Raw genomic sequence first — 27,980 nt, 5'->3', positions numbered from 1 at the left:
CACCACCAAGCCCCTATAATTATGACTTTAATATCCATAACTATCATTTTTAATTTAATTAGGTTTAGTTCAATCTTGTCATTCCTAGTGAATCCTTACTACCTCACCAGTGAGGAGGTTTATGTAGAACAGCATACCCACTAATGATGAGTAGATGCTTCTTGCCACACAATATCAGGTCTTGTGGTGGTCATTAGACTAATTATCTTTAACGGAAGAGAAGATTAGCAGTTTTGATCACCCTTTGCATTGAGATAGGTCTCAGGTAGGTTAAAAGATTTTCATTTTCAGTTCACTAGTTTCTGCCTTAAACATTTCTGTAGTCTATGGATCCAATTTAAACTTTGCCAAGACCAAATCACAGTGCTTGAAGGCAAAGTCAGGTTTGTACTTACAGGAGATCAAGTACACGCTAGTCAGCAACAGACACGTGGAGTCAGAAGCAATCTCCCTGTTGCTGTTAGGCAGGGTGAGTGCCACCCAGTTGGAGTTGTGCTGCTGTTGTGGAAGTTCTGTTGGTCGTCACATGATGAGACTTGCTGGTCGCACATCTTAAGGCTTTTGGACAGTCCTGGTGCTCAGGTTGTGCTAGCTGATCAGAGTTTATGAAGGCTCAAACTGTCCAGGATACTTTCAGGTGCACCTGGTAAGCTCCCCATATGGAGCTCAAGGCAGAAGTTGATCTCTAAATCTTAGGAAAAAATCAGATTAGTAGCAGGAAGCTCTTGAACAGAGCCAACATCTTAGAGTAGAAGGCGTGGCCATATGATAACCTGACCCTTGACATCAGAACTTAATTAATCCCCTTCCAGCAACATTGAGTGATGTCTTCCATTGATCCAGACTCTTCCATCGATCCAGGCATGGCCTAATGATACTGTCTGTCTGGATCAGCTGGTAAGAGTTCTTGTCCTTGCAAAGGGGATGCTTTACCCACTTCACTAATGCTTTGTAACACTCTAGCACAGCGCTATTTAGTATGACTGACAGTGGGTAGTTACTAGGGTAGTAACCAGAAGTCTCATAGGCCTGGCTAATATATAAAGTGGGAAGAGTCACAGTATTCTATGTGTTGTATGTATGTCTGTTCTGTGTATCTCATGTTTATAAGGGATGAGCATTTGGCCTCTGTGGTCTGCTTTCTGCACAAACCCTGGCAATTTTCTTTTCAGAAGTCTGTCAATAAGGGATGGTAGCAAGAATTAAATTTTCATAGTTGTCTAACAGTATTATTAGAGCTGCCCTATTTGTTAGGCTCATAATATGAGAAAAGCTTTCAGGACAAAGCTGCCAATCCTCTTTTGGTGACCCTTTGTCAGAACTCAGAGTGGTTCTGTATAGGTGAAGTCTTGTTCATGGGCACTCGCTTCAGGTTGTACGTGCCTTTGCAGGACGGCTGGAAGCATGCCCACCAGGAAGGACTGATGTGACTGTATGCAAAGTGACTGCTGAGAAACCGCTAAACAATTTTAACATGAGCTTTAACGCAATATGATCAAGATACACACTTTACAGGATGGATTGTGAAGAAAGTTTTTTTCATGTCTTTAGATTTATCAATGTTGCCCATGTCATCAGAATCAGGAGCAGTAGTGAAATGTACTGTTTATTTGTGCAAAGCCGTATGTACAAGGATTTTATTGCACATTGTAGTAGCAAAGGATTGGAAACAATCCATATGGGCAAGTTAGAGACTGTTTGGAATTGAATTATGAAGTGTCTCACCCAGTAGAATGTTATGCAACCATGAAAAGGAATTTTTCTCTATAACAATACTCACTGAACTCCAAGTTTTTTCTTCAGTGGGAAAAGTGAGATGTGGAACAGTGTGCATGTGTAAGATGTTACTCTCTGTGTTTGTATGTGCGTACATGTATTTAAATCTCAGAATGCCATATATTTGTTGTATATGCAGAGGATATGGAGAGATACACAGAAGCTGACAGATATTGGCCTTTTAAGGAAACCTGGTTAGCTGGGGGTGGGCTTGGGAGGAAGACCTTTCATTCTAATGAAGTCTTTTCACTCTAAATATATTTTGAATTTTTTAAATCACAAATGTTCATTATTAAAAAAAAAAATTGTAAGTGCCGCACAGGAACCCTTTTTGGCAGCTTCCTATCAGATAGATGCATTTGACAAAACTGATGGGTTTAGCAGGAAGCCCAAGTTGGACACTGGTGTAGTGTCCAAGGAAACCACAGTAAGAGTACTTATCAGACCACCTATAATAGAGGAAAAGGAGAGATGAATGAGAGATCTTGGGGGAAAGACTGGACAGCTGTGTCCAAAGGGAAGAGAGAAGGGAGAGGAGGAAATTGGAGTAGAGTTGTTGAATTTGGGAGGATTGGCATATAAATGCTGCCTGTAGCTAAGGGTAGAAAATGAGAATACAGGCAGGTTTGTGGGGAGTGAAAAGAAGACATTGTGAATTAAAAATGATGGGTAAGATGACGTAGTGATGTTTTGTAGAAAATGGAATGATATGCTTTAAAAACTATTAAAACAACATGAAGTACTCTTTTGGTATTATTTTCATGGCTCTTTTAAAGCATCTATCATATTCAGATATCTTCTCTGTTCCTTAAGTATGATTACAGTGAATAGAAAATTTAGGTTTTAGAAATCTGTAGTTTTCTGGTGACCAGTACAAACAAGATAATTATTTTGTTTTGAAACTTCCCATTACATACATGTTCTGTACAAAGCAATTTATGGTTTCAAAGCAGAAGAGCTTGTGCCAAGGGAATGAGGCTAATGCATTGTTGCAATCTTTGGTACAGTCTGAAAATTTTAAATGAATGTGAAACTTTTAATGTATCCATTAACTAATAATACTCACTGCTAATTTACAATGGAAGTATATGTGACAGCCTACATAAATTATTTCTGAAATCACTGTGATCCTTTTTATTACAATCAATACTAAAAACAAAAAAGTGCCTCTCAGAATCCCAGGTACAATGTAATACCTCAAATATAATGCTATATATATATATGATTATATATCGTATCAGTATTTTGTTCTGTAAAGGTGCCTGGCTTGCAAAGCCCTATGTTAGTAAACTAAGTTATTATTCATAGTATTATCTTACCAGCAGCTCTTCTTGGTCATCTTTAAGGATTGTACAAGTGTGTACAGGACTGAGATATAACTGTGGAATGGCCCTGAGTATTTTTAAGAGGAAAAAAAGGAAGCCGTACATGCAGCCTTTTCTGTCTGTTCTTCTAGAATAATGTCAGTAAATTCTTTGCCATTCCTTTGTTCTCTAGTAGATGGCTTAGGAAGACAGAATTTAGTTGCAAAACCTATATGTACTTTGTAACTTGGACAGGTTACAAACCTTTCTGAGCCTTGGATTTCTCAAATGTAACATGGATTGCTACTTTTGAGTTGTGTGGATGAAATAAGATATCTAATACAATGTAATGTAATCTAGTATCGTATAATTTAGCACACACAGGTCCTAGCCTGTTATAATTACTCTATAAGTGGTAATTCTTGGTATTTTGAACTCGTAAGCTGATTTTCATTCCAAACGTGAAAGCTGCAGTCATCTGAACTGCTCCCTCGTTGTCACTCCTCACAACCAGTTAGTCGCCAATTCCCATTAATTCTTCATCTACGAAAACTATTAAATCCTTTTCATCTCTATTCAGATCTGCTCAAACCTTCATGGAAAGCTCTTGCATGGCAGCCCCACTGCCACCCTGACCTCAGGTCTTGCAGTGCCTTTTCCACGGTTTAATAAGAGTTGTCTCTGACCACTGAGCTGACACTCTACACACTCTACACTGCTGCCAGAATCATCTTTTCGAAAATGATTAGTGTCTTTTCCCTGCTTAAAGCCATTTATTAGTAAAGATGAAATCCATATTCCTTAGCATGATTAAAGGTTTTTCAAGATTACTTCTCTTCACACTCTGGCTTCTCTTTGTTCTTCACCCTGTTACTATCATCACACTACTTAAATACCCAGTCCTTACCTTGACCTTTCTTCATCTGTGTGTTTGTGTGGCCCTTAGGTTGTGCTATCCCTGCCTTAAGTTGCAAATTCTCCTCCTTTGGACTCCCTCCCTACAGACATACACTCAGAACCACTCTCACCCTTTCATCCTTGCTTGAGTTTCTCCCCAACAGAGTGTTTGTGGAGGCTTTGGTCTTGGTTAACTGCCCACTGTGCTCTGGGTGCACCCTGGGTGCTGAGACCATATATAAGGGTCCAGATCTTGAAGGATTACGTAAACCAACCTCAGTGTTTTGGAAGATGATGGGAACCTAATGTGTTGCAATTAGGTTTACTTATCTGTGTTGCCCATGTACTGCCAGCCTCGGGAGTGAAAGGACTAGGCATTTCATCTCTCTCCTCAGGGCTGCAACATTGCTTAGCATAAAATAGGCACTCTTCACGTTTTGTAATGAATGAGTAAATAATTTAATGGATGGATTCAAATTGAGAGTGTAAGTTTAAAATTCTGACAATAGGTAACCTTCAGCATTTTGCTCATAATGTTATAACTCATCTAACCCATCATATTTACTCATCATATACTCTGTGCTAGGATTATGTTTGGCTTTTAGAACACAGTTGTGAACCAGTCAAGAGCTGGGTGGAGTCAGAAAAGAATCAGATGTTAATATGTGAGTGGGGCAAGTGCCATAAAGGTAAGAAGAGCACGTTGTGATGGAGAATGAAAGTGGAGACCTCCTTAGATACGTTGCCAGGGAAGTTAGTAAACTCTGCTTTTCAAACTTCTGGGCGTTGAAGTCCAGCGGAGCCTGCACACTTGCCAAACACTAATCAAACTACATAGAATCACGCAGCTGATTTGTGTAGCCTGCCTTTCAGTTTTGAATTCTGTTTACCTCTAGTAGTTGTGAAATATGGCTCCTCTGTACTGATATTAATTGATTTTGGTCCGCCCTTAGAGTGCTGATTAGTAATTTTTAACATTTTTAAAACCAATTTGGTAAACTAAGTATATTTTTAGTAATGAGATATAGTTACAGCTATTTTTGTAAAGCTAAATGAAGTTATAGCTTAGTTCTTTAAAAATTTTTACTAAGGAAATATTTTGTATTGCTACTCTGAAACTTTCTATATCTTAACCCTTTTGTTTGGTATTGACATATTTGTTTTGATAACAGTTGATTTTTTAGCCAAAAACACCAAATCATAGCTCAGTGGGGTTCACTTTCAACATGGTTCAGTGGCCCATACAGGCAGCTGAGAACAGACCCTGCTTCTCTGGTCTAACAGGGAAAAGTGGTTGTGATTTTTTTTTTTAATGTCTTAAACATTAATCTGTTTATTCTCATAGTATAAATTTCTAAAACTAGTTTCTTCACAGTCATTTTTCCCCTACCATCAGTTCTTTTTTTTTAAAGATATTATTGATATACACTCTTATGAAGGTTTCACATGAAAAAACAATGTGGTTACTACATTTACTCATATTATCAAGTCCCCACCCACACCCCAATGCAGTCACTGTCCATCAGTGTAGTAAGATGCCACAGATCCACTATGTGCATTTTCTGTGCTACACTGTTCTCCCCGTGATCCCACACCATGTGTACTAAACAAAATGCCCCTCAATCCCCTTCTCCCTCCCTACCCACCTGCCCTCCCACACCCCTCCCATTTGGTAACCACTAGTCCTTTCTTGGAGTCTGTGAGTCTGCTGCTGTTTTGTTCCTTCACTTTTGCTTCATTGTTATACTCCACAAATGAGGGAAATCATTTGGCACTTGTCTTTCTCCACCTGGCTTATTTCACTGAGCATAATATCCTCCAGCTCTATCCATGTTGTTGCAAATGGTAAGATTTGTTTTCTTCTTATGGCTGAATAGTATTCCATTGTGTATATGTACCACCTCTTCTTTATCCATTCATCTCCTGATGGACATTTAAGTTGCTTCCATATCTTGGCTATTGTAAGTAGTGCTGCAATAAACATAGGGATGCATATGTCTTTTTGAGTCTGGGAAGTTGTGTTCTTTGGGCAAATTCCAAGGAGTGGGATTCCCGGGTCAAATGGTATTTCTATTTTTATTTTTTTGAGGAACCTCCTTATTGCTTTCCACAATGGTTGAACTAGCTTACATTCCCACCAGCAGTGTAGAAGGGTTCCCCTTTCTCCACATCCTTGCTAGCATTTGTTGTTCTTAGTCTTTTCGATGTTGGCAATCCTTACTGGTGTGAGGTGATATCTCATTGTGGTTTTAGTTTGCATTTCCCTGATGATTAGTGATGTGGAGCATCTTTTCATGTGTCTGTTGGCCATTTGAATTTCTTCTTTGGAGAATTGTCTCTTCATATCCTCTGCCCAGTTTTTAATCAGGTTATTTGTTTTTTGGGTGTTGAGGCATGTGAGTTCTTTATACATTTTGGATGTTAACCCCTTGTCGGATATGTCTTTTACAAGTATATTCTCCTATACTGTAGGATGCCTTTTTGTTCTGTTGATGGTGTCCTTTGCTATACAGAAGCTTTTTAGTTTGATGTATAGTCCCATGTGTTCATTTTTGCTTTTGTGTCCCTTGCTCGAGGAGATGCATTCAGGAAGAAGTTGCTCATGTTTATATTCAGGAGATTTTCACCTATGTTGTCTTCTAAGAGTTTTATGGTTTCATGACTTCATTCAGGTCTTTGATCCATTTGGAGTTTACTTTTGTGTATGGGGTTAGACAGTGATCCAGTTTCATTCTCCTACATGTAGCTGTCCAGTTTTTGCCAACACCAGTTGTTGAAGAGGATGTCATTTCCACGTTGTATGTCTATAGCTCCTTTATCGTATATTAATTGACCATATATGGTTGGTTTTATATCTGGGCTCTAAAGTGGTTGTGATTTGAAGCCAGAAGATCTGACTACATTCTCATTCTTCTACTTACCAAGTGGGCAATTTTAAACAAGTTATATTTCTTTTTACCTATCATATGGGCCAGTTATATGAAAAATTAAATGAGATAACATGTGACCATATAGACAGCAAAACACTTTGAAAATGTATGATGATACAGGAGTAATCATTCTGCTTATTTATGAACAGAGACCTTAAGTGTCCTATTTAATGGACTTGTTTATTAATTTCTTTAAAGAAATGTTGGTTGTACCCATGGATACTAATTGAAATTATGAATATAGTAAGAAAGTAGATTACAAGTGTCATTGATTTATCAGTTCAGTATTACAATATCAAAAGTTATAATTATGTAGTATATTTATGTTGTGGGTATGGTAGGCTGAATAGTGAAGCCCAAGATGTTTATGTTCTAATCCCTGGAACTTGTGAATGTTACTTTATGTGGCAAAGGGGACTTTGTGATTGTGATGATGTTATGGATCCTGAGATTATCCTGGATTATTGGAGTGGGCTCAGTGTAATCACAGAGGTTCACATAAGAGGAAGGCAAGCAGAATCAGAGTCAGGGAAGATGGGACCATGGAAGCAGAAGGTTATAATGATACAAAGAAGGGACCATGAGTCAGGAATGCAGGCAGCCCTAGAAGATGAAAAAGCAAGGAAATAGATTCTCCCCTCCAGCCTCCAGAAGGAATGCAGCCCTTTACACCCTTTGATTTTACACTTCTGACCACCACTACTCTAAGGGAATAATTTGTTACAGCAGCAATAGGAAACTGATACAATAGGGATTGACTAAACCTTAATAATTATAGCTTGCTGGAGTTCTAAGAGACTTTTAATACTGATATGGGTCCAGACTTTCTTTATGAGATAGCATTCTTCAAAGAAACAGTAGTTTATTATTATACATGGAATTTATCTATATAAATGATACAATAGGATACCCTAAAAAGTAACACTGACAGTCTTTCTTGGTAGACTCCCTGAGGCCTCTGCCATGTCTCTTTTGCAGGGAGAGTAGGGCAAGGGAGCAAAGCCTACCCAGGGACTGTCTTTACCTTCTGTGGTTTCACTATATCCTTCCACCTTTGGTTCTGTGGTGAACCAGAGGCTTCTAGGAAGTTACCATTACTTCATAACAAAACCTTAAAGACAAGATAGTCCCAGACAGATGTTAAATAGACTGCTTTTTTTATAGTTTTGTGTAGACTATTCTAAGAGTATATAAGTTATGTAATATTGAATTTATTTGCTCATTTGAAAAATGTTTGTATTCTGCCATTTTACATGTCTCTGTTTTATTGTGTTCATATTTTATTAAATGCTTTTCAATAAAAGTTTAGCCTCAGAGTATTTTGGATTTTTAAATACAAAAACTAAGGGGGAAAATGTGCTTTTTAGAACATGAGATCCTTTGGAAATACTGTGTGTATAGTAAGAAGATTGATACTGATAGCATTGAAATCTGTGTTTCTTTTTTCGTGGAAGTATCAGAATTTATATTTTATTTATATTTGATACTCTCAGGCAATAAAAAAATTCAACATTAGGTTATAGAGGAAAATCAAATGGACACTGAAAATGACATTGTTATGAAGCCTTGATCCCTTAGTCAAAAAGTAGGTTTTATGACCAAGTGACCTAATCTTAAGCAGAGTCACCAAAGCTCAAGAATTGGTGAAGTAAGATTTTCATGGCGGTCTTCAGCTCTGTCCATCCCACTCAATCTCAACTAGTGATCAGAAATCTTACTTCATTAGCTTTGTAAACGTTTTAGGGCACTTGAGGAGGAGAACATTACTCACCTCACCTGAGTTCGATACAGCACAGGGAGGAAGAATGTCATACTCAGTTCAGTCCTGGTAGGTGTGGCCTGCAAGCTGGGTTCAGGTCCAGGGCTTGAAGAGGGTCTGTATGCATAAAAGGAGGCTAAAACACCCAGATCCCTCACCTTCTTAGTTCCTTGAAGAGCTTTGCTTGGGGGTTCTCAAGTGCTTGGGTACATTATTTTTTAGCTATGAAAAATTTCAAATATGTACAAACTCAGGATAACCATTATGAACCCCCACATTTCCACAGCCCAACTCCTACTATTTAGATGTTTGCCACACTTGCTTCATCTGCTCTCTTTTCCTTATCTTATCTGAAGTATTTTAAAGCAAATCTTTCCCATTATTGCACTTGACCCCTCCTTCTTCAGCAGGCATCCCCAAAAATATGGTTGCTAGGTTTGAACTCTTTCTCTTAGCCATCTTTTTTTCAAACAAGCTTGAGTGTGCAGAAGCTGCAAAAGAGAAAGATTTACTGAATTGACCATAGTTACTCAATTCAGTATTTCAGTGAAGGAATCATCCTTTTTTTTTTTGCTCTAACAGTATTCTTACTTTTTTTGTAACTCCTTGTAGACAACTCAATTTAGCTTCTGTGTTTTTTCTTTTTAGTATATTTTAACAAAATTAACTCCATACTTAATTTACATAGATGACTGAAGAATCAATGAGATACTGTCTTTTTGCAGCAAGTCTGTAGTCATGTGTTCCTGTAGGTAAGAAGACAGGCATGTTTTTGGCAGAAAGGCTCTGCTCTCATCCAGATGTCTTTTCCCTTGCTAAAGTTAGTAGATTTCTCGGAACAATTGTTCTATATATTTTAAAAACTCCATGAGAATTTTTTCATAATTGCAATTTTTAGTGGAATCTTGTCATAATGTTTCATATATATGCTACAGAATTCTCAGTCATTTATGTCAATGTATAGGTAATTACTTGATTCATACTTTGATTTTTGAAATAAATATTATATCCACAGATGATATATAACTTCTTAGATGGGAAAATAAGCAGCACTAGGATAGACTTCCTCATGCTCATGACTAATGCCTCCCTTTTTATTTTGAGAGCCTGTGGGGATGTTTGATTTTTCCTAGTCTATATTACAGGAATGCCTGCTAAGATCAGTAAGTTGTTATTCAGCTTAAATGACTCATCGGTTAGAGAGATGATCAGTCAGCCAAAACCGAAAGGGCGGAATGACTTTCACAGTCCTCTCTGACTCTCAGTGGACAGTGTGTATTTGTGTTTGTGTATAAATCAAAACATGGTTCTAGACATCTGAAAATATTTTTATATCATTTTAGATTTTAGAAAGGGAACAGGTAAGACCATATTAGTTTAGCCACCAAGTAATATGATGTACGGTCATATTTACATATTGTGCTGCCTGCATAGCAGCATTTCTTTATATCCAGCTGTAGAGATAAATGAGATTGCTGCATGTATATATATTACCTGTCAACCTCAGTCTGACCTTTAGTCCAGTATATCGAAGTTATTTTACATCCGTTTAGATACTGTGAAGTTTGTGTTTCAGGATCTCATGGAACTACTCTTTTTCTTTATAAGCACTTGGTGCAGATGCCACAGTGTTTATAGCCGGAAGGCAGATGTTTATGGTCTTGCATCAGGATGATAATATCTCCTCTTCATCTAAATTTCTGTTACTTTATTGATTTAAATTTTACTGTGTGTTGAAAATACCTGTGGCATATTCTTGGTCTTGGTGCCAGAAATACATTTGTTTGACATTATACTTTTCCTAGTCTTCTATTAAAATCAAACACCCTGGGGGGAAATATGCATTAAACTCTTATCATCTATTAACATCTCAGAAAAAATTACTTTTTAGGTCAGTAGTTTTCATTTTAGAAAACAGATGGGGCTTGAAGCAACTGGTTAATAAAATAGGAAAGTTCTGACCCCAGAAGGCACAGGAGTCAGAGAGTCTCTACAGGACTTGTAGACCCAAATGCCTCTGGGGGCCCCTTGGTAATAAACATGTATGAGGTGACCAACTGAAGAAAATAGGTTTAGGCTGCTTGCACTGTGATAAGCAAAGTTAAGTGCCTGTCTGATGGGATGGATTTTAACTTGCTGCTGTGACCGCTGTCTGACAGAACGGCCCAACAAAAACATCCGAAGGCATTGTTTTGTGCCCTCTGTGATCCCGTGCGGTGCTGTACGTGGTGGGCTATTGCAGACTGGTCCTCCGCACCCCCACGAAGGAGTGCGAGTAGCGGCAGATGAGGACAGTGGAGCTCATTTGGGAGCAGCGGGGTGCAGAAAAGGGAGATAGGGAGCCACAAAGTTTAAGACCACTTTCCATACGTTATTTAGACCAGATCTTGCCTTGACTGATGGGAAAGTTAGGTGCTTCTACTACTCTTCGTGGTTGATAAACAGAGATGTGCATCAGAATAACCTGTAATCAAATTACAGATTACATCTGAAACTATCCACACCTTTCCCCCAAGTAAGATTTTGATGCACCTGGTCTGGTTTGGAGCATGGTTAGATGTGTTCTGGAAAAACTCTTGGGTCGGTTCATGTGTGCACACACAGTTGCGGACCTGTGCTCTTGAATGGCGCAGTTCCTAGTTTACTCTATGAAATCTGTACTCTCAAAGTAGTCACTTAAGATGCATGATATATTGCAGCTTGGCACATTTAAGTTGTCAAAGTGAATTATTTCATTCCATAACAGAATACTGAAAAAAAAGCAACATACGTGATTGAAGTTGGATATATTTTATGAAGAAGGATGGAAGAGGTATATAAGACTGAGCAGTTGGCAGCTTCTGGTACAGCAAACCTAGTATGAAAAGGATTTATACCTGAATCATCTTGACAAAAGTCAGATTATATCCCCCTAGTTATAAAAAATACAGACACTAAAAACCTGTTATAGCACAACTAAGCTTTCTGTTTGTTCTGTTCCCAAGAAAGGCCTCTCACTACAAATGAATTTTTAGTTCATTCAGGGCGGTTCAGGAATATTCACTGAAGATACAAGTACTGCAACTGGGCAGACGTGATCAGTTTGCTGCAAAGAACGTTAGGTTAGAAACAAGAATTTCCTAACAAAAAAAAGTTGTTGGACATTTAAAGTTACCACAAAAGTTTGCAGAGTTTCCTTCATTGCACAATCAAAAGTGTGAGTTACAAGTAACCCTCTGTCTTGAATAATTAGGAGCAATACCTACTAGGGATAGTGCTCTGAACTCCTTCAGTGCTGCAAAGGGTTAACCTTGCTAAGCCTTTTGCCGGCTTATATTCCTGCTGTGGGTAAGGGTAGACGCAGTGCAATTAAGACGGGACAATTTTTACCTTATTTGTTTGTTGCTATTTTCCTAATGTCTTCTAAGGAGTAGGTCATCATCATTCTTCCTATTTTTGTGGTTTGCTGGTCAGGGACTATTTTGTTGGCAAAACTGCCTCCATTTTTTACTTAAACTCATGTTACTTGTGGTTGTGAACTATACTTCCTCAAGAAATACATACATTATAGAAGAAACCTGTAAATGTGTACATAATTTCTGTCAGTGCTAAGAGGAGTCGTGATGCTGGTGTTTACTGAGCTTGGCTTCTGGAGCAGACACTGTGCTGGGTGCTCTAGCTAGGGCATCTCACCCATCCTCACCACTCTGCCCAGCTCTGAGGGGCTGCTGTCCTTGCGCAGCAGATTGGAGACTGAGGTTCCCGAGGCTCAGACAGCAGGGGAAACACATTCACAGCCACACGAGTAGCAAAGGCTGCTGCTGGTATTCATTCTGAGAGGATCTGACTCCAGAGTTTAGGCCCTGAATCCCTCTGCTGTTGCATTAGTGATTTCCAGCTGGGAGTTTGCAGATTAGCAATGCCCTGTAATTCAGGGCATGTAATTCTCTGTAGAAACTTTTATCACTTTTTAAGTTCTAACAGTACGGTAGGAAACAATAAAATACCTTTGGAACCCTGGTTCTCTGTCTTGACTGCACTTTCAAATCACCTGGGAGTTAAAACTGGTGACTGGGTCCCACTCTGACCTGTTCTGAGTTAATTGGTTTGGAGTGTTGCCTGAAAATTGGGATTTTTAAAAATCTTCCCCATGATTCAAATGTGCAGCAAAGTTTGAGAACTACTTTGGAATAATCCAGTGTGAGGTTCAGTGCTAATTCCCCATCCCTCTGTTAGTAAAAAAATTAAATAATGTTATTGCAGAAGTACTGTGTATTTACTTTAGAAACTGCAGACAAACCAAAAAAATTAAAATGATCTGTAATCTCTTCACCGAAAGGTGACCAGTATGGTATTTCTTTTTTTCCCTGAGCATGTTTAGTTTTTAACATCTTAACTATAATGTTACTCTTCTATAGAATGTTGTATATTTAATAGCAGATTGTCTTATATCTGTTTCATGTATTTACATGATTTACCCTACCCAGTTGTGAAATTCCTGATTCTTATACGTACACACTAGTGTTGTTGGGTTAACACTTATAGGCCAGTAATCCTCAGAAAGTGGAGCGGAATCTCCGTTAACAGAGATTTGTATGTCATCCCCAGCAGCATTTAGGAAATTACCTCAGGTGTCTCTCCTTGGCACTCCATCTCATACAGCACTTTTTCAGATAAGCACGCCTTGGATTACTTCTTGTCTCCCTTCTAGGGTATTAAGGCAAAGCCCATTTGGTTTGAATCCCTGGGCTCTGGCACGCAGTACATGCTCAGTAAATGCCGGGGTGGATGACAGACAGATGTGCTCCAGGATCTGAGGTGGGAGTGGTGGTTATAACTTGTATAAAGTAATTACCGAAGTGAGTTCAGATGTTCTTGAATGAATACTTGGGGACTGTGGGTTAGTGGCAAGAGAGGGGAAGGGGGTGTTGAGAGAAGTACAGGAACTAGGGGACACCTTAGGATAGATGCACTGCAGCTCCTTCAAGAAAGGGACCAAGTCTGCTGGTTCCAGAAACTTCCTGGCCGTGGCCCCCAGCAGGCTCAGCCGGTCTTCCGCCTCCCCTCCCCTCCTCTTTCCTTCCATCTCCCCACCCTACTCAGTGTCATAATAAAAAGGCTGAGTCTGATATATGTTCAGAGTAAGAACCCAGGAATTCTCAGTTTGCTGCTCCCCAGATATTTTCCTAATAAAGATTTGGATCAGAAACTACTGTAGTGTGATGACAGCCTGACTCGTGACTGGCACATTCTTATGTACAAAGGCTGAGGATGAGGAAGAATTTAATTGAAAGGTGGGGAGGGGACTCAGAGCACTGGGGACTTGGTAAGAAGTAACCCCAGACGGTAAGGGGCCACTCTAGGAGATGTTAGATTTGCTTGGTGGGCCAGCCTTGTGTTTAGTTAGACCCAGACAACTCTGGCTGCTCGCCGAGCTGGTTTTAGCTGTGAACACAAAGCCAGACATCTCTGCATTGCATGATTTAGGAAAGATTATCTTTTCCATACCGACTTCTTATAATTTAAGATTATAATCAGTAGATGAAATCACAAAAGCTGTAAACCAAAATAATTTATGATTTCTTGGTTTTTTAAAACGTCTCATTTTAAGAATGAGTTATAACCTTTACTTGCTTATCATTGTCCATTTTTAAGCACATTTTATGAAAAAGGAGAAATTGCGAATGTGTATTTTACTTCATCAGCATACAAGGTGCATGCATGATTTATGTCGTTGAAATCCTTTAGAATTGAGGCATTTATGTAGTTCCAAAGGCCACAAGAAAAATTAGAAGCTATGTATCCTTTTCTCCCCCTTTTAAAAAAATTCACAATGACTTAAAAAATATATAAAAGCATAAACAATAGTTACAACCGTCAGACATCCTGTTTTATGTAGAATTCACAAGAAAACACAGTTGAAGAATAAAATAGCGCCCGGGCCGGCGGAGGTGGGGGCCGCGCACAAGGTGGCGCTGCTGCGTTCAGCTCCGCCTGGCTGCTCCCACCTGGCCCGCTGCCGCGGACGTCTGGAAAGCCTCACCGTGCTGAGCCTGGGAGCTCCGCGCCCCGACTGGGTGTCCGGTCAGCCTTTTAAGGCTCTAGAGGACACAACTCTGTGCGCTGGGGACAGGAGCTAAGAGCTGTGGAGCAGCCTTTGGTACCTGTACTGGGAAAACATAGCATACAAGCAAGAAGCTGACAGCCTGAGTGGCGAAAATGTTTTCATGTCAGAGACCGAGAACTCTTGCAGTTGTTATGTCAAACCTTTTCCAGGTAGAAGATAGCAAAAAGTTGCAATCGTTGATCTCTTCATCTCATTGATAAAGCCACTAATAAGCCAGTGTCACCACAGTGCGTCAGACCAGTTCTATCGCTACAAGATGCCTTGTCTGATTGCCAAGGTTGAGGGCAAAGGAAATGGAATTAAGACAGTTCTAGTCAACGTGGTTGATGTTGCAAAGGCACTTAATCAGCCTCCAATGTATACAAGACCTGTTGGATGGATTCATTAAAAATTTCTTCTCTGACCTGAGTGAGAATCCCGAAGCAAACAGTAGGTACTTCTTGTTAAAGCTTGTGGCTATGGAGTAGGCTGCACCCACATCATAAACTCTAAACATTCATTCTCAAAAACCTACCTGAGAATAGTGACAGTGGTGCAAGAAAGAAAGAAAAGGAAGAGAAAAATAAAGGGCAAAGACAAGGAAAATGGTTCCGTGTCCAGCAGTGAGAGACCACCACGACCAGCAGCAGCAGCCGGCGAAGTCAGCCCTCCTCCTCCTGCTGTGGGAGAAGAGGAGGGGGGACGGGGGTAGGACACAGCTGAAGAAGCCCAGAGGTACAGAATGGGTGACATCAGTGACCAGACAAAGGTGACACTCAGCGATTTGGAGAGGACTGTTGAAGAGTGGGCCAATAACCTGTTTTGTTTTTGTAAATAAAAGGAAAAGACAGTATTATTGACTCATCTGACAAATTGTTGCTGAAGCAGAAAGGTTAGATGTAAAGGCCTTGGGCCCTCTTGTTTGACAGAAGTTCTTTTTAGTAAGATTAGAGAACAAATTAAAAAATGCAGGCTCCATGTCTGGCGATTTTGTCACAACAACCAAAAACCTCGGCGGTGTTTTCTGCACGGTTTGGAGCGTGTGGAAGCAGGGCGCCAAGGGCAGTGCATCCCCAGGAGTGCACATGTCTTGAAGGAGAGTACGATGCAGACCTTCCAGGAGAGGTCATCATCACTGGTCAGAAAAGGCCTCAAAAGAAATACGTCTAGGAAGAACCTGCCTAGGAGGTTCGTGTCACAGCAAAACCATTTATATAATGGTTGAAGGAGGCAGAGGAGGAGCCCTCTGGTGGGGAAGACGATGAAGAAGATGAGAATATTGAGGTGGTCTATCGAAGGCTGCTAGTATACTGAAAGTTGAAACTGTGAAGTCAGACAACAAGGATGACAGCATTGATACTGATGCCATTTAAAGGGGTGGGTGCAGCCCAGCTGCACAGTGTAATGCTGCAGGTCTTTTTGCATCAGCCAGAACTGCAACGTGTATGTGCAAAAACTAAAATGGCTTATCATCATGCTACACTTCCTACTACAAATGCATGGCTGTGAGGGGTCTGTAACTAAGCCCAACAAGACATCTAGGAATCCATACACGTTTCAATGAGCAGATGTAGTTTGCTTATTTATAGCATATTTCTTTTTGAAAAATCATTGGTGGACACATTTGGATCACATTTATACGGTTATGAAAATAAAGATTTGATTTTGGTCATTTTTCAAATAATAAAATAGCAAGTGTGATTTATTTATCTGAATAATACTTGTCTCACTATAAGATCATAATAAAAGAGAGGAAATCCTTAGAGTTACATCATATAGCAAAAAAATAAAAAAAATAAAATGGTAGAGGTGATATTTATTCATGTAAATATCAGATTTATTCAGACAATGAAAAAGTACCAGCTTTATTCAGACAATGAAACTCGGAGATTTCTGGAGTGCCGTGCCAGTTGGCAGAGCCAGGAGTGTATTATGATTTAATGGTGTCTCTCTGCTGCATTTGACGAGCTGTCCTAGGAAAACATTTTGAAGCAATAAGCATCCATTTGGCTCTTAAGTAATGGGGAAGGCATTGCTATTTGCATTAACTATTTATTCAGGAAGAGAAGAACCAACTGCTAATAAGCTTTATCTAGGGTAGTGGAAAACAGAAGAAAATGCACAAGTGAGGTTCTGTTCAATTTCATGTGCAATTAACAAAATACCCAAATCTGAACCATTGGTGTTCCTCTTCCATGTGATTTCTGGCTGGCTGTATTTAAGGGTGAGTGCCTGTCAGATCTATTAAAGGAGTCTTGCTTTAAGGAAGGTTGTGTAGCCTAAACTCATGACAGAAGAGGAGGCATTGACTGGTGAGTAGCTAAGACCAGGCTGATCTCTGTAGTTTTGAATAATGGACTTACTTTCTAAAATGAACAGTAGTGATTGAGGCATGCCAGTTTACTCCTTTTGGGACAGGTTTCTTTGTTTTGTTTTAGATGCCTATTGCCTTTCCATGACTTGGGAAATTTCTATACTACAATATGTAGAATGTCACTGGATCAAATGGCTTTTAAACTTGAGAAAATTTATGTGCTGTATAAAGTATATTATTCATTATTTGGAAATGGTATGTAGTAATGTAGTATTTTGCTCTTCTGTAAGAAGTAAATGGTTCCTTCTTTGCAGTAAATGCTTAGGATTTAGCAAACTTCAAGGTTACAACCAGAATATTGTATTCACACATAGATAAGGGCTTCTATCAAGTCATTTCAGAGTCTTACTTTGAAGTATTTGAAATACTTTTGGTACTAAAACAGCATGAAGTTTTCACTCAACTTGCTGTACGATTCTTAATATAATTAATTTGCATTCTTTGGTGATATGAATAAAGGATGAGTCACAATTATTTTGTTCCCTTAAAGCCAGCTAAAGGACTTAAATGCAATTCTTTTTCTCTGCTCTCCCTAAAGAGTAATACAGTGAAGCTCTACTTTGTGGGAAAAAAAATCCATCATGTAAATCATATTAAAATAGACAACGGGAAAGATATGTAAGCCCAATATTATTTAATAACAATATTCTTGATACCATTGCAAACCAATTATGCAGTCATTGAGTATTGCATTCCTTTGGTTACCAGTTTTTTTAATAATTTTCCACATTGAAAGCTATGTATTAATTCTAAGCTTACTATGAATTATTTTCAAGTAAATTTAAAATCAGTTTTCAAGATGTATTCCATGAAATAAGAATACATTGTTTGGGTTCATAGCCTTTGATAAAGGCTGACAATCCTGTTAAGTATGTAACAGTGAGATCAAAGACAAGAAAAAGCTCCTTAGAATTTTTTGTTCCTAGACCACATTGTATCATAGTCCGGGAACTAAACTCATTCATGTTACAGAGAATCTTTCTTATCAAGGAGATAAAGACTCAGAGATTAGAAATGAAATTACTTTGTTAGATTGTCAGGTTTTGCAATCATCATTCTTGTGGGTTATAAACAATCATTAGATTGAATTATCCCTCTCAGATAATCACTCCATTCAGAAGACTGATGCTGTGTGCTGAGAACAGAAAGGAGATGGAGGATTGGATCAGCTCACTGAAGTCTGTACAGACCAGAGAACCTTACGAGGTAAAGTAGTATCTCTGCTGTTGCTTCATGTTTGTAGGGAATAAATGTTAACCGAAGAGCTAAGGCTATCTTCTGCATTAAAAAAAAAAAAAAGTATGTGCAGATTTGTTCAGCAACTTGTTTAAACCTGATACTAAGATTTTTTTTTTTTACTTAAAGCAAAATTGAAGTTTCTAATTAAAATTTTCATTTTAAGTTACAGATTTGTAATTTTAGTCATCAACTGAATGCATTCCAAATTTTAAGCATCTGTAGTCTTGCTGCTTTGTTTGGCCAATCTGTGCTAATGTGTCATTTCTAGGTTGCCCAGTTTAATGTGGAACATTTCTCAGGGATGCATAACTGGTACGCCTGCTCCCATGCCCGACCCACTTTCTGTAACGTGTGCAGAGAGAGTCTTTCTGGAGTCACCTCCCATGGCCTGTCCTGTGAAGGTACTGTAGCTCCCTCCACACTGACCCCACTCTGAATACACGGCCTCGGGTACTGCTGGGAAGTGAACAGAGGAGCATCCTCACAGGAAACACTGCACCTGTGTGGGAGCTGTAGCTGGGAGCATCTCAGCCGGAGCTCTAAGTGGAGCTCTGCACTAACTTGGGAAACAGTTTTGCTGAGGAAAAGATAATACATTATTTGAAAGGTTGTACAAATCAAAATGTAGCATTTCACACCAGAGGAACTAGGAACTACTGTTGAAAAAGAAAATCTTTAGTGTGTATTTTAGTTTTCTAGTATTCTTTTTCTGTTCTGACTGATTATGGAGAGCAAGACTTTCTGTGAGGAAAGAATATACTCGGGCAGAATTTCTGATTGCTACTTATATTTCAATGTTGTGAATGTTTTATTTCATTTATGTTTAGATGGATGGCGTGCTTTTTAATTCATTGAAGTTTTCTATAAGACCTATGCTATTGTTTTCTTTATAGAATTTGTGGGTTTATTAGTAAACAAAAGAGTGACCATTAAGAGGAGATAACACTAATAATAACCACAAGATAACTCATAACTTCTTTAGATTTAATTTTATACCTCCATGATCATACCAATATGGACTATTTTTTGAACCAAATATAATACTAATACTACCTTTTTTCTCTAATACAAAAAAATTCTCAAATAATTTTGAATATAACTTTATTATAAATAAATAATAAAATAGTAATAGAGTTATGGTTTTAGTTCATTTTGAATTATAAAATCTGAGATATATCATTATTTCAGCAATTTACTGTAATGCAGCATAGTGGTTACGACTAGAGTTCTGCACGTTAACCATCGTGGTTCCAGGTCCACTTCTGGCATTACACGCTGTGACCAAGAAAAGTAGTTTAACTCTTTTAAGACTTTTGTTTCCTCATATGTAAAGTGGGATAATAGTCACGTCTCACAGAACACTATGAAAATTAAATGGGAAGATACAGAGACTAAAACTAGTTTTCTAGCCAAATAAATTATAGAACTTTGCAATTGCTCTGTGACAAATCTATCAAATGAATAATCACAGGTTGCACCAAGGCCTGATGCATTAAAATTCATAAAAACAAACATTTGGAGGAGTCATTAAACTTTTTTTTTTTTAGATTTAAGAATGATTGCACAAAAAGATGTAATTGGCCCTTATGACTTCAGTAGTTTCAAAGGGTTCCTGTAGCTCTGAGTTACTCCCATCAAGTCTGTAACGTTGTGTGGTGTTATTTTGAAGGTCTTTTTACGATTGCCTTCTAGTCTCTCATCCCAAAATGCTAAAAATGATAACAGGGCTGAGATACTCTAATATTCTTTCGATTTCTGACTTGAGAGTTCTCTGTTACTAAATACATTGAATTGTTTAAGAATTGAGGTTTATAGTGGGATGACTAAATATTTTTCTAAGCATTTTATGAGACTGACACACTACCTACTGCGCTAACAAGGCACCTGTTTTTTCTAAGCATTTTAAAAGAAAAATGAAAATTACATTAGCTGATGAGAATAAGAAACTTAAAAGTCTTTAAATAAATTTGTTATTCTAGTAGTATGAAGTCTTGACTTTTTCTTAAATCTCAAACTATTGTATTTTTAAGTTATATTTTAGAGGAATATATGTTAATATTCACTTTCTCTGCTGATAAAATTTTTTAAATCTGTGGCATCTTGTCATCAATATTTTTAGAACTGTAGCAGGAAGTTTGAAAATCCCATGTTTTATGAATATACTTAAAAAGTTGCCTTTTTTGTGAGAATAGGGTTATTTAGGATATTTTTTTATAACCCAAGTAATTCTCAAACTTTAGAAGCCTCAAAAACCTGAATGAAGTGTTTACTTGATTAAACCAAAGAGATAGGCTACAAGAGGTTTTAAAAATTAACAGAGATGTGTATTAGAGAAAAATTCATTCAATAGTGACAATGAAAAACTTTTTATTAGAAAGAAGTCCAGCCTCTGGTGTGTAAAGACATCACTAAATTTATCTTTCTGCCCTTATTCTTCACAAGAAAATGAAACCGTACTGATTTGTCTTTTGGGTATGTGTTGAATAATAACTAAAGTTATTATTTTAGAGCTTTGTATATATAAAATATATGAATGAAAAATAGAAGACAGAAAACAGTTTTTATAAGTAATCCCCCAACTTAATAGAGAATTTTAATTATAATTTCAGAGCATAATTGTTCTTCACAGTTATTTAAACACTAATTTAACAAAAAAAATGTTAATTTGTGTTTTAAAAAATCAACAGCATCAAATAATATCAATATGGATACCTACAAATTTTTATCTTGACCACTGTTGAACACTTATAAAGATTCAGTGTGGTAAAGACTGGGTATTGAACAAAAATATCTTAATTTTGTTACATGTCAGTGTATTTTTTAAGTTATGTGGTTTCAGAATAATAGTTTTATAGGTCAGGGAAAGTGCTTTATTAGAGAATAACTTGTTTGGAGAAATTTAATTGTCACCTAACAAAGTTAAGGTGTCTTTTACTATTTCCATTCCTGAGTGACCATAATTATAGTCTAGTTTGTTTTATTATTATTATTATATGTTTAATTAAGCAACTTTGCAATTCTCAAGGCTCATTGCATGAAGCACTTTACTGTTTCAAAAGTGTGATTTTTATTTTTGATTATCTGTTTAATTTTTAATGGCAAAATGGTCAAAAAGCCATGAAATTATATCCTGTGCCCTCTTTTACTTCCTTCCTTTCCTTTTAGAAAAGTTGTAAACTGTTAATATCAAGTACTTATTTATACATAAAAATCAGCCTGAGGATTATGTTGGAGATAAAAGTAAAACTAGGACCACACTTTTAAGAAATATAGTTAACAGATGAAAAGGCCTAGAGACACTGACTCATCAGTTTTAAAATAGTCATTTGTATTTGAGCAAAAAAGATCAGGGCATGCCAAAACTGTTTTTCAAACTAAGCTTACTTCCTGTCGTGCTGTTTCTTTACACAATTGTTTATCAGCAATAAAATTCAACTGAAAAATAGTGCATTCTATATGGAGTCTGTGCTCAAGTCACAAGATCATTTATCTCACAAATGGTAGGATTTCCAGGCAAGAATTTGTGAATGCACACAATGTGGTGAAACGTTTCCAGTGTCTGATATTTTTCAAGGGAAAACCAGCTTAGTGTAAGTGACCATTTATATGTTGGCCATTCATGATACCCAACACATTTTAAACATTTAGCTATAGACATCTTAGTTATTTTACCTGACCCTTTTCGTTTTTATGGTGTATCAAATTAGGACTTTAAAAAGAATGGTGTGTAATCCATCATTTCAAAAATTTTTTAGTGGTTTACTGTTAGAAATCTAAAAATCATGTGAAAAGGAGCTACCTTACATTTAGAATTTAGTAGCCATTACCTTATATATTTCCACTGAAGTGATCTCTACTTCCAAATATTTATCTGGAAAGCCAGACACTGGTATAACATCAGTCTCCACTAAGGCCTGGATAATTTGTGTCCTTAGAAGGATAGATAAGCTTAGTAGTCAAGTTGTGATTTTCATAAGCAAGGGTTAACTTTTCAAATCCATGGTTTACTTGTTTCTTCATACATTTCCTGTTTCCTTCCTGGTTGTTACCTCTTATTTCTCTCTTTTTTATTCTGTATTTGCATATATTTCAAAATGATCACCATTAAAAGTATAGTTAACATCCATCACCATACACAGTTACAGAATTTTTTCTTATGGTGAGAACTTCTGAGATATACTCTTTTAGTAATTTTCAAATATGACTATAGTCACCATGATGTACATTACATCCCCAGCACTTAACTTATTTTTTAACTGGAAGTGTGTACCTTTTGACCACCTTCACCCATTTCATCATTCCCACCTCTAGCAACCACCAGCCTGTTCTATCTATGGGCTTGTTTTTGTTTCTGTTGTTCAGATTTCATGTATAATGGAGATTATACAGTATTTGTCTTTCTCTGTCTAATTTCGCTTAGCATAATGTCCTCAAGGTCCATCCATGTTGTTGCAAATGGCGAGATTTCATTCTTTTTTATGACTGAGTAATATTCCATTGTGTGTGTGTGTGTATGTGTGTGTGTGTGTGTGTGTACACCACATCTTTATCCCTTCATGTATTGGTAGACACTTGGGTTGTTTCATATCTTGATGAATTGCTGGATCACATGGTAGTTCTATTTTTAATTGTTTTGGCAACCTCCATACTGGTTTTCATAGTAGCTACACCAGTTTACATTCCCACTAACAGCACATGACGGTTCCCTTTTTTCCACATCCTTGCCAGTATTTGTAATTTGTCTTTTTTGATAATAGCAATTCTAATAGGTGTGAGGTGCTATCTCACTGTGGTGTTGATTTATATTTCCCTGACGATTACTGATGTGGAGCATCTTCATGTGTTTGTTGGCTATCTGTATGTCTTTCTTGGAAAAATGTCTATTTAGATCCTCTGCCCATTTTTTAACTGGATTGTTTGTGTTTTTGCTGTTGAATTGTGCAAGTTCATTATATATTTTAGACATATGAGAGAGAAGTATGATTTACAAATATTTTTTCCCATTCATTAGTTGCCATTTCATTTTGTTGATGTTTTCTTTTGCTGTGCAGACGATTTTTAGTTTGATATAGTCCCACTTACTTATTTTTTGCTTTTGTTCCCTTTGCCTTTGGTCAAATCCAAAAGATCATCACTGCAACTGATGCCAACAGCCCAACTGCCTATGTTTTCTTCTAGGAGTTTTATGGTTTCAGGTCTTACTTTCAAGTGTTTAATCCCTTTTTAGTTAATTTTTGTGTGTAGTGTAAGACAGTAGTGCAGTTTCATTCTTTTGCATGTAGCAGTTCAGTTTTGCCAGCACCATTTATTGAAGAAACTGTCCTTTCCCCACTGTACATGCTGGGCTTCTTTGTTGTAAATTAACTGACCATTCATGCATGGGTTTGTTTCTTGGCTCTCTCTTCTGTCCATTGATCTGTCTGTTTTAATACCGATAACATACTATTTTGATTCCTATAGCTTTGTAATATAGTTTGAAATTAGGGTGATGCCTCCATCTTTGTTCTTCTTTCTCAAGATTGCTTTGAGTACTTGGGGTTTTTTGTGGTTCCATATAAATTTTAGTATTTTTTATTACAATTCTGTGAAAAATGCCATTGGAATTTTGTCAGGCATTGCATTGAATCTCTAGATTGCTTTAGATACTATGGGTATCTTTCCAATCCATGAGCGTGGAATATCTTTCCATTTGTTTGTGTCTTCCATTTATCTCATCAATGTCTTACAGTTTTCAGTGTCTTTTATTTCTCTTTTATAGGGTCCTTTATGATAACATGGCTGGGGAAAATTAATGATGCATATACTGGGAACATCACTTCATCATTCCTTTCTTCTACATTATAATGTAGTCATTCTAACATAATACTTCTAAAAGACAGTGCCATCTTTGTGGCCTTAATCAGCCTATTTCCCATGATGTCTGGATATTTTCTGGGCATACTTGCACTTTATAACTCCTTTGAATTATCCTGTTCTTTTTCTTGCTGATATTTTCAAACTTTTCATTTTAAGTATATGTTCAGAAAAATACATATATCAGAAGCGCACAGCTCATTGGATGTTTAACAAATTAAACACTTACATAATCAGCACCCAGATTCAGAAGTAGGATGTTATCAGCACCTCCACATTCTCTGTGTGTGTGTTGCCTCCTTTCTCCTCAAGAAACAATTCCTTTATCTCCTTTTTCTTCTTCTTTTCTGAGTAAGTGGAATCTTTCTAAGTTGCAATCCATAGCTTGATGAAAGCGCTTCAAAACGCATAGCTGTATAGCTCTTCAGAATACTGTTACTATTGCTGAGGAGTAATTTAAACTTTTTAAAATATTGTTTTCCTTCCTTTCCCCCAGCCCTTTAAAATTTCATGCTTTGATTTCCTTTCATTATTTGTCCAAAAGTGCATATTCCTTTAGAAATGGTTGACTTTTTTTTTTTAGTGTGTAAATTCAAGGCTCACAAAAGGTGCGCCGTGAGGGCGACAAACAACTGCAAGTGGACGACCCTGGCCTCCGTCGGGAGGGACGTCATAGAGGACGAAGACGGGGTAAGCCTGCTCTCCCTGATCTCTTCCCAGCACCCTCTCTTCTATTTTCTGCCCTGAGGAAAATGATGATACAGTTAAGTGGGAGTGTTTACTTTTAGGGAAGGTTTGGATAATTATGAGTTTTTTATTTCAATTAGATTCCTCTAAGGTCCCTTGAGCTCTCAGATTTTGAGGGAAATGTGAATAGGGCTTAGGAGTGTTTGTCATGCTGGGCTGGTGGCGTAGACTCTTACTGACAAATTAAAACGTTCTTTAAGGCTTAGCGAAGCTGTTTGTTCAGATGTTCACTCCTCAGACTTTGCAGCCTCCCCTCAGCAGAGCCTTCTCCTTCAAAACCTTGCCTCTATTGCACTGTGCATACAAGTCTCTGGTAGCCCTTTGTGGTCACTTTATGTTAACGCCTTTAGGTGTCTTTCTTCTCAGCTAGACTACAGATCCTGAAGGGCAGGGAATTAGTCTCACATATTATTGGAAACCTACAGTGCTGGGAGCTTAATACATGCTCATTAAACTTGGGGTAAATGAATGGATGCCATGAATGATAATACTATGGATTCCATAGAGAAAGGACTAATGTTATGTCTTCCCTAGGATAAGAATGATGTCCTCTACAGTCTTTAATTTGACTTCTCTCTATCCCTGCTGTACAGGTGGCTATGCCTCACCAGTGGCTCGAGGGTAACTTGCCTGTGAGCGCCAAGTGTGCTGTCTGTGACAAAACGTGTGGCAGTGTTCTCCGTCTCCAAGATTGGAAATGCCTTTGGTGTAAAACGATGGTGAGTGTCCCTTTTAATTAGTTTATTGTCATAACTTTTCCATCTGTGTGATTTAGAGGCAAAGAATTTATGGCACAGCAGAGCCCAATAGCGCACACACCCATTTTTAATGTTCTTTAAAGTATATTCCTTCCAGTCTGGTTACTTTACAAATGTCCTTTCTGTAATACTTACTCTTGCTATACAGTTCCTTAGTCTAAAGATCTCTTTGCCACAGGTTTATTGTTTTTCATTTTGCTTTAGCCACACTCAGTGGTTTGCTATTTTCAAGCATTTCACCACCTGTTGCAACCAGAAAGCCACCAAATTGTACTGACATGCAAAGTGTAATTGTGCTGCAGTCCTGAGTGTGTTCCATGACAGAATGCTAGTTTAGTAGGCCACGCACCGATGTAATTTAAATGATATGCATTTATAGAATATAAATAAGTATTTTAAAACTTCCCTTCACGTGCATGAAAACAGCAAGAAGCCCACCCGGCATAATGTAGAGCTGCTGGCAAGGATCGGTCCTGTCCGTGTCAGGCTGTGTGAGGACTGGGCCTCAGGTCTGCCTGAGGGCAGTCAGAGCAGGGACTCAGGTGAGCTCAGCGAGTAGCAAGGGGCCAGGAGGCAATAGCTGTGAGTGCCCATCTTACCCCTGGGCCATGCTTCCAGCTATGACAGTGATTGCTGTGCACAGGGGATTGTTTTGAGTCTTGGAAGTCAACAACCTCCCCACCCAAAAGGTGCAAAAACCATTGCTTTCCATAGCAGCGGTGCAGGTCAGCAAATGTAAGAGATGTGAATTATGCTAACGTTGATTTCATAATCAATGAGGTTGATTCCATTGGCCACAGGAAAAGAAGTCCAGCAGTTGTTTAGTCAGACCTTATAGGTATCTGTTTCCTTTTTATTTTTAAATCAAATGTAATTCTTTGTCCTTAGGCTTTTGTTATTCTTCATCTGGTGCCTCCTTTATTAGTCATAGGTGTTACTTTTTCTTTCTCTTACCCTATTTAATATAACACACAGACTATATTAGATATCTCTCTTCGGAGTTTTGATGCAACCCTCACCCCTAAGACCTCTTACGCCAGTGCTTATTTTAAAAGAGTGTTGTAAGATACAATTTTAAAGTTAAATAAATATGTAAATAAATAACAATAATGCTCCCATAAGTAAGGTTTTAAATCTTCATCTCACCTAAGATTGGTTTTTTGGGAGACAACCACTCATGTATGCATCCACTGTTATTTTTATTAGTCTGTACATTTACTGAGGTGTCCTTCTCTACTTCTAGAACTTTAGATGTTCTTCTCCAACTTTTTAAAAAGAAAACATGAGATTAATTATTTTAGAAAGGTTTTGTATCATTTGTCTTTACCTCCAATATATAGGCCCCTACTTGCATTTAATCAGTAGTTTTAAACTTCACTAACAGTAGGAGTTAATTAGGTTTTTTTTACTTATTTTCTCAAGACCACCATTTAAAAGTTTCACAAATAGGATACTAGTATTATTACAGATTATAGAAGGGGGCATTCTGAGATGTTTTTTCCCCCCTTTTTCCTGGCAAACTTGAATGTCACCTTATTAAGAAATCATTCCTGCCTCCATGTTCGTTAGATATGTGGGCTTCTGAGCCACTGTCACCTTTGTTATATCCCTCTACTTAGTCTTATACTTCTTATATACTATCATTTATCTGTTTACATATTATTTTTTTGTTAAATATGAGTTTTTCACAGCAGAATATCTAGTTTCTAAACATAGTCATCTAGTTCAAAACAAAACGAAACTGTACTTCCATAACCCTAATGAGTCAACTCCTTAATTTTCCTGTCTCTGAACATAGTATCTTTACAGTAAGAATAGTGAAGATAAAATTTTATGTCCTGCTTTTCTCATCTAACATTATCATAAATATTTTTGTTCTGCTCTGTGATTCTCACACTTTTTATTCCTTTTAAAACTATCTGTGCATGCTTGTTTTTCCAAAATCCATTTGGATTTGCTAATTATTATAAATCGTAATAGAAAACAATCCAAAATTAGGTCATCAGAATAAGAGTCACCATTAAATTTTGGTTATTTTCCCAAAAGATTTGATAAAGATGTGTTTAATATGCACTTTTCTAAAAGGACTAACATAATAAAGCCATATTAAACAAGTGCTTTGTGAAGAGTCTGCTTTCACTGCTTCAGACATTTAAAGGCTCTGTAAGTAAGTGCATAAAGCATTCTAAATTGCCTGAGGTCCACTTGATAAGTGAGCCCTGCTTTTGATCTCAATAGCATCTTGAGTAACCTTGCAA

General features: G+C 37.6%; 1 protein-coding gene and 1 pseudogene across 1 annotated transcript in view; both read left to right on the top strand.

The window, feature by feature from the left end:
- The window catches only part of DGKH (diacylglycerol kinase eta), a 200,060-nt gene that overhangs the window by 81,353 nt on the left and 90,727 nt on the right, over window positions 1-27,980 (top strand). Inside the window, exons 5-8 of the mRNA XM_036932386.2 lie at window positions 18,227-18,331; window positions 18,633-18,765; window positions 24,801-24,907; window positions 25,558-25,683. Coding sequence (XP_036788281.2) covers window positions 18,227-18,331; window positions 18,633-18,765; window positions 24,801-24,907; window positions 25,558-25,683 — 471 coding nt within the window. The remainder of the gene's footprint in view (window positions 1-18,226; window positions 18,332-18,632; window positions 18,766-24,800; window positions 24,908-25,557; window positions 25,684-27,980) is intronic.
- LOC118935806 (eukaryotic translation initiation factor 5-like) lies at window positions 10,783-18,220 on the top strand (annotated as a pseudogene).

This window comes from Manis pentadactyla, chromosome 17, assembly GCF_030020395.1.
Source record: "Manis pentadactyla isolate mManPen7 chromosome 17, mManPen7.hap1, whole genome shotgun sequence".
In the NCBI taxonomy this organism is placed as follows: Eukaryota; Metazoa; Chordata; class Mammalia; order Pholidota; family Manidae; genus Manis; species Manis pentadactyla.
This window is presented reverse-complemented; position numbering and strand designations above follow the sequence as displayed.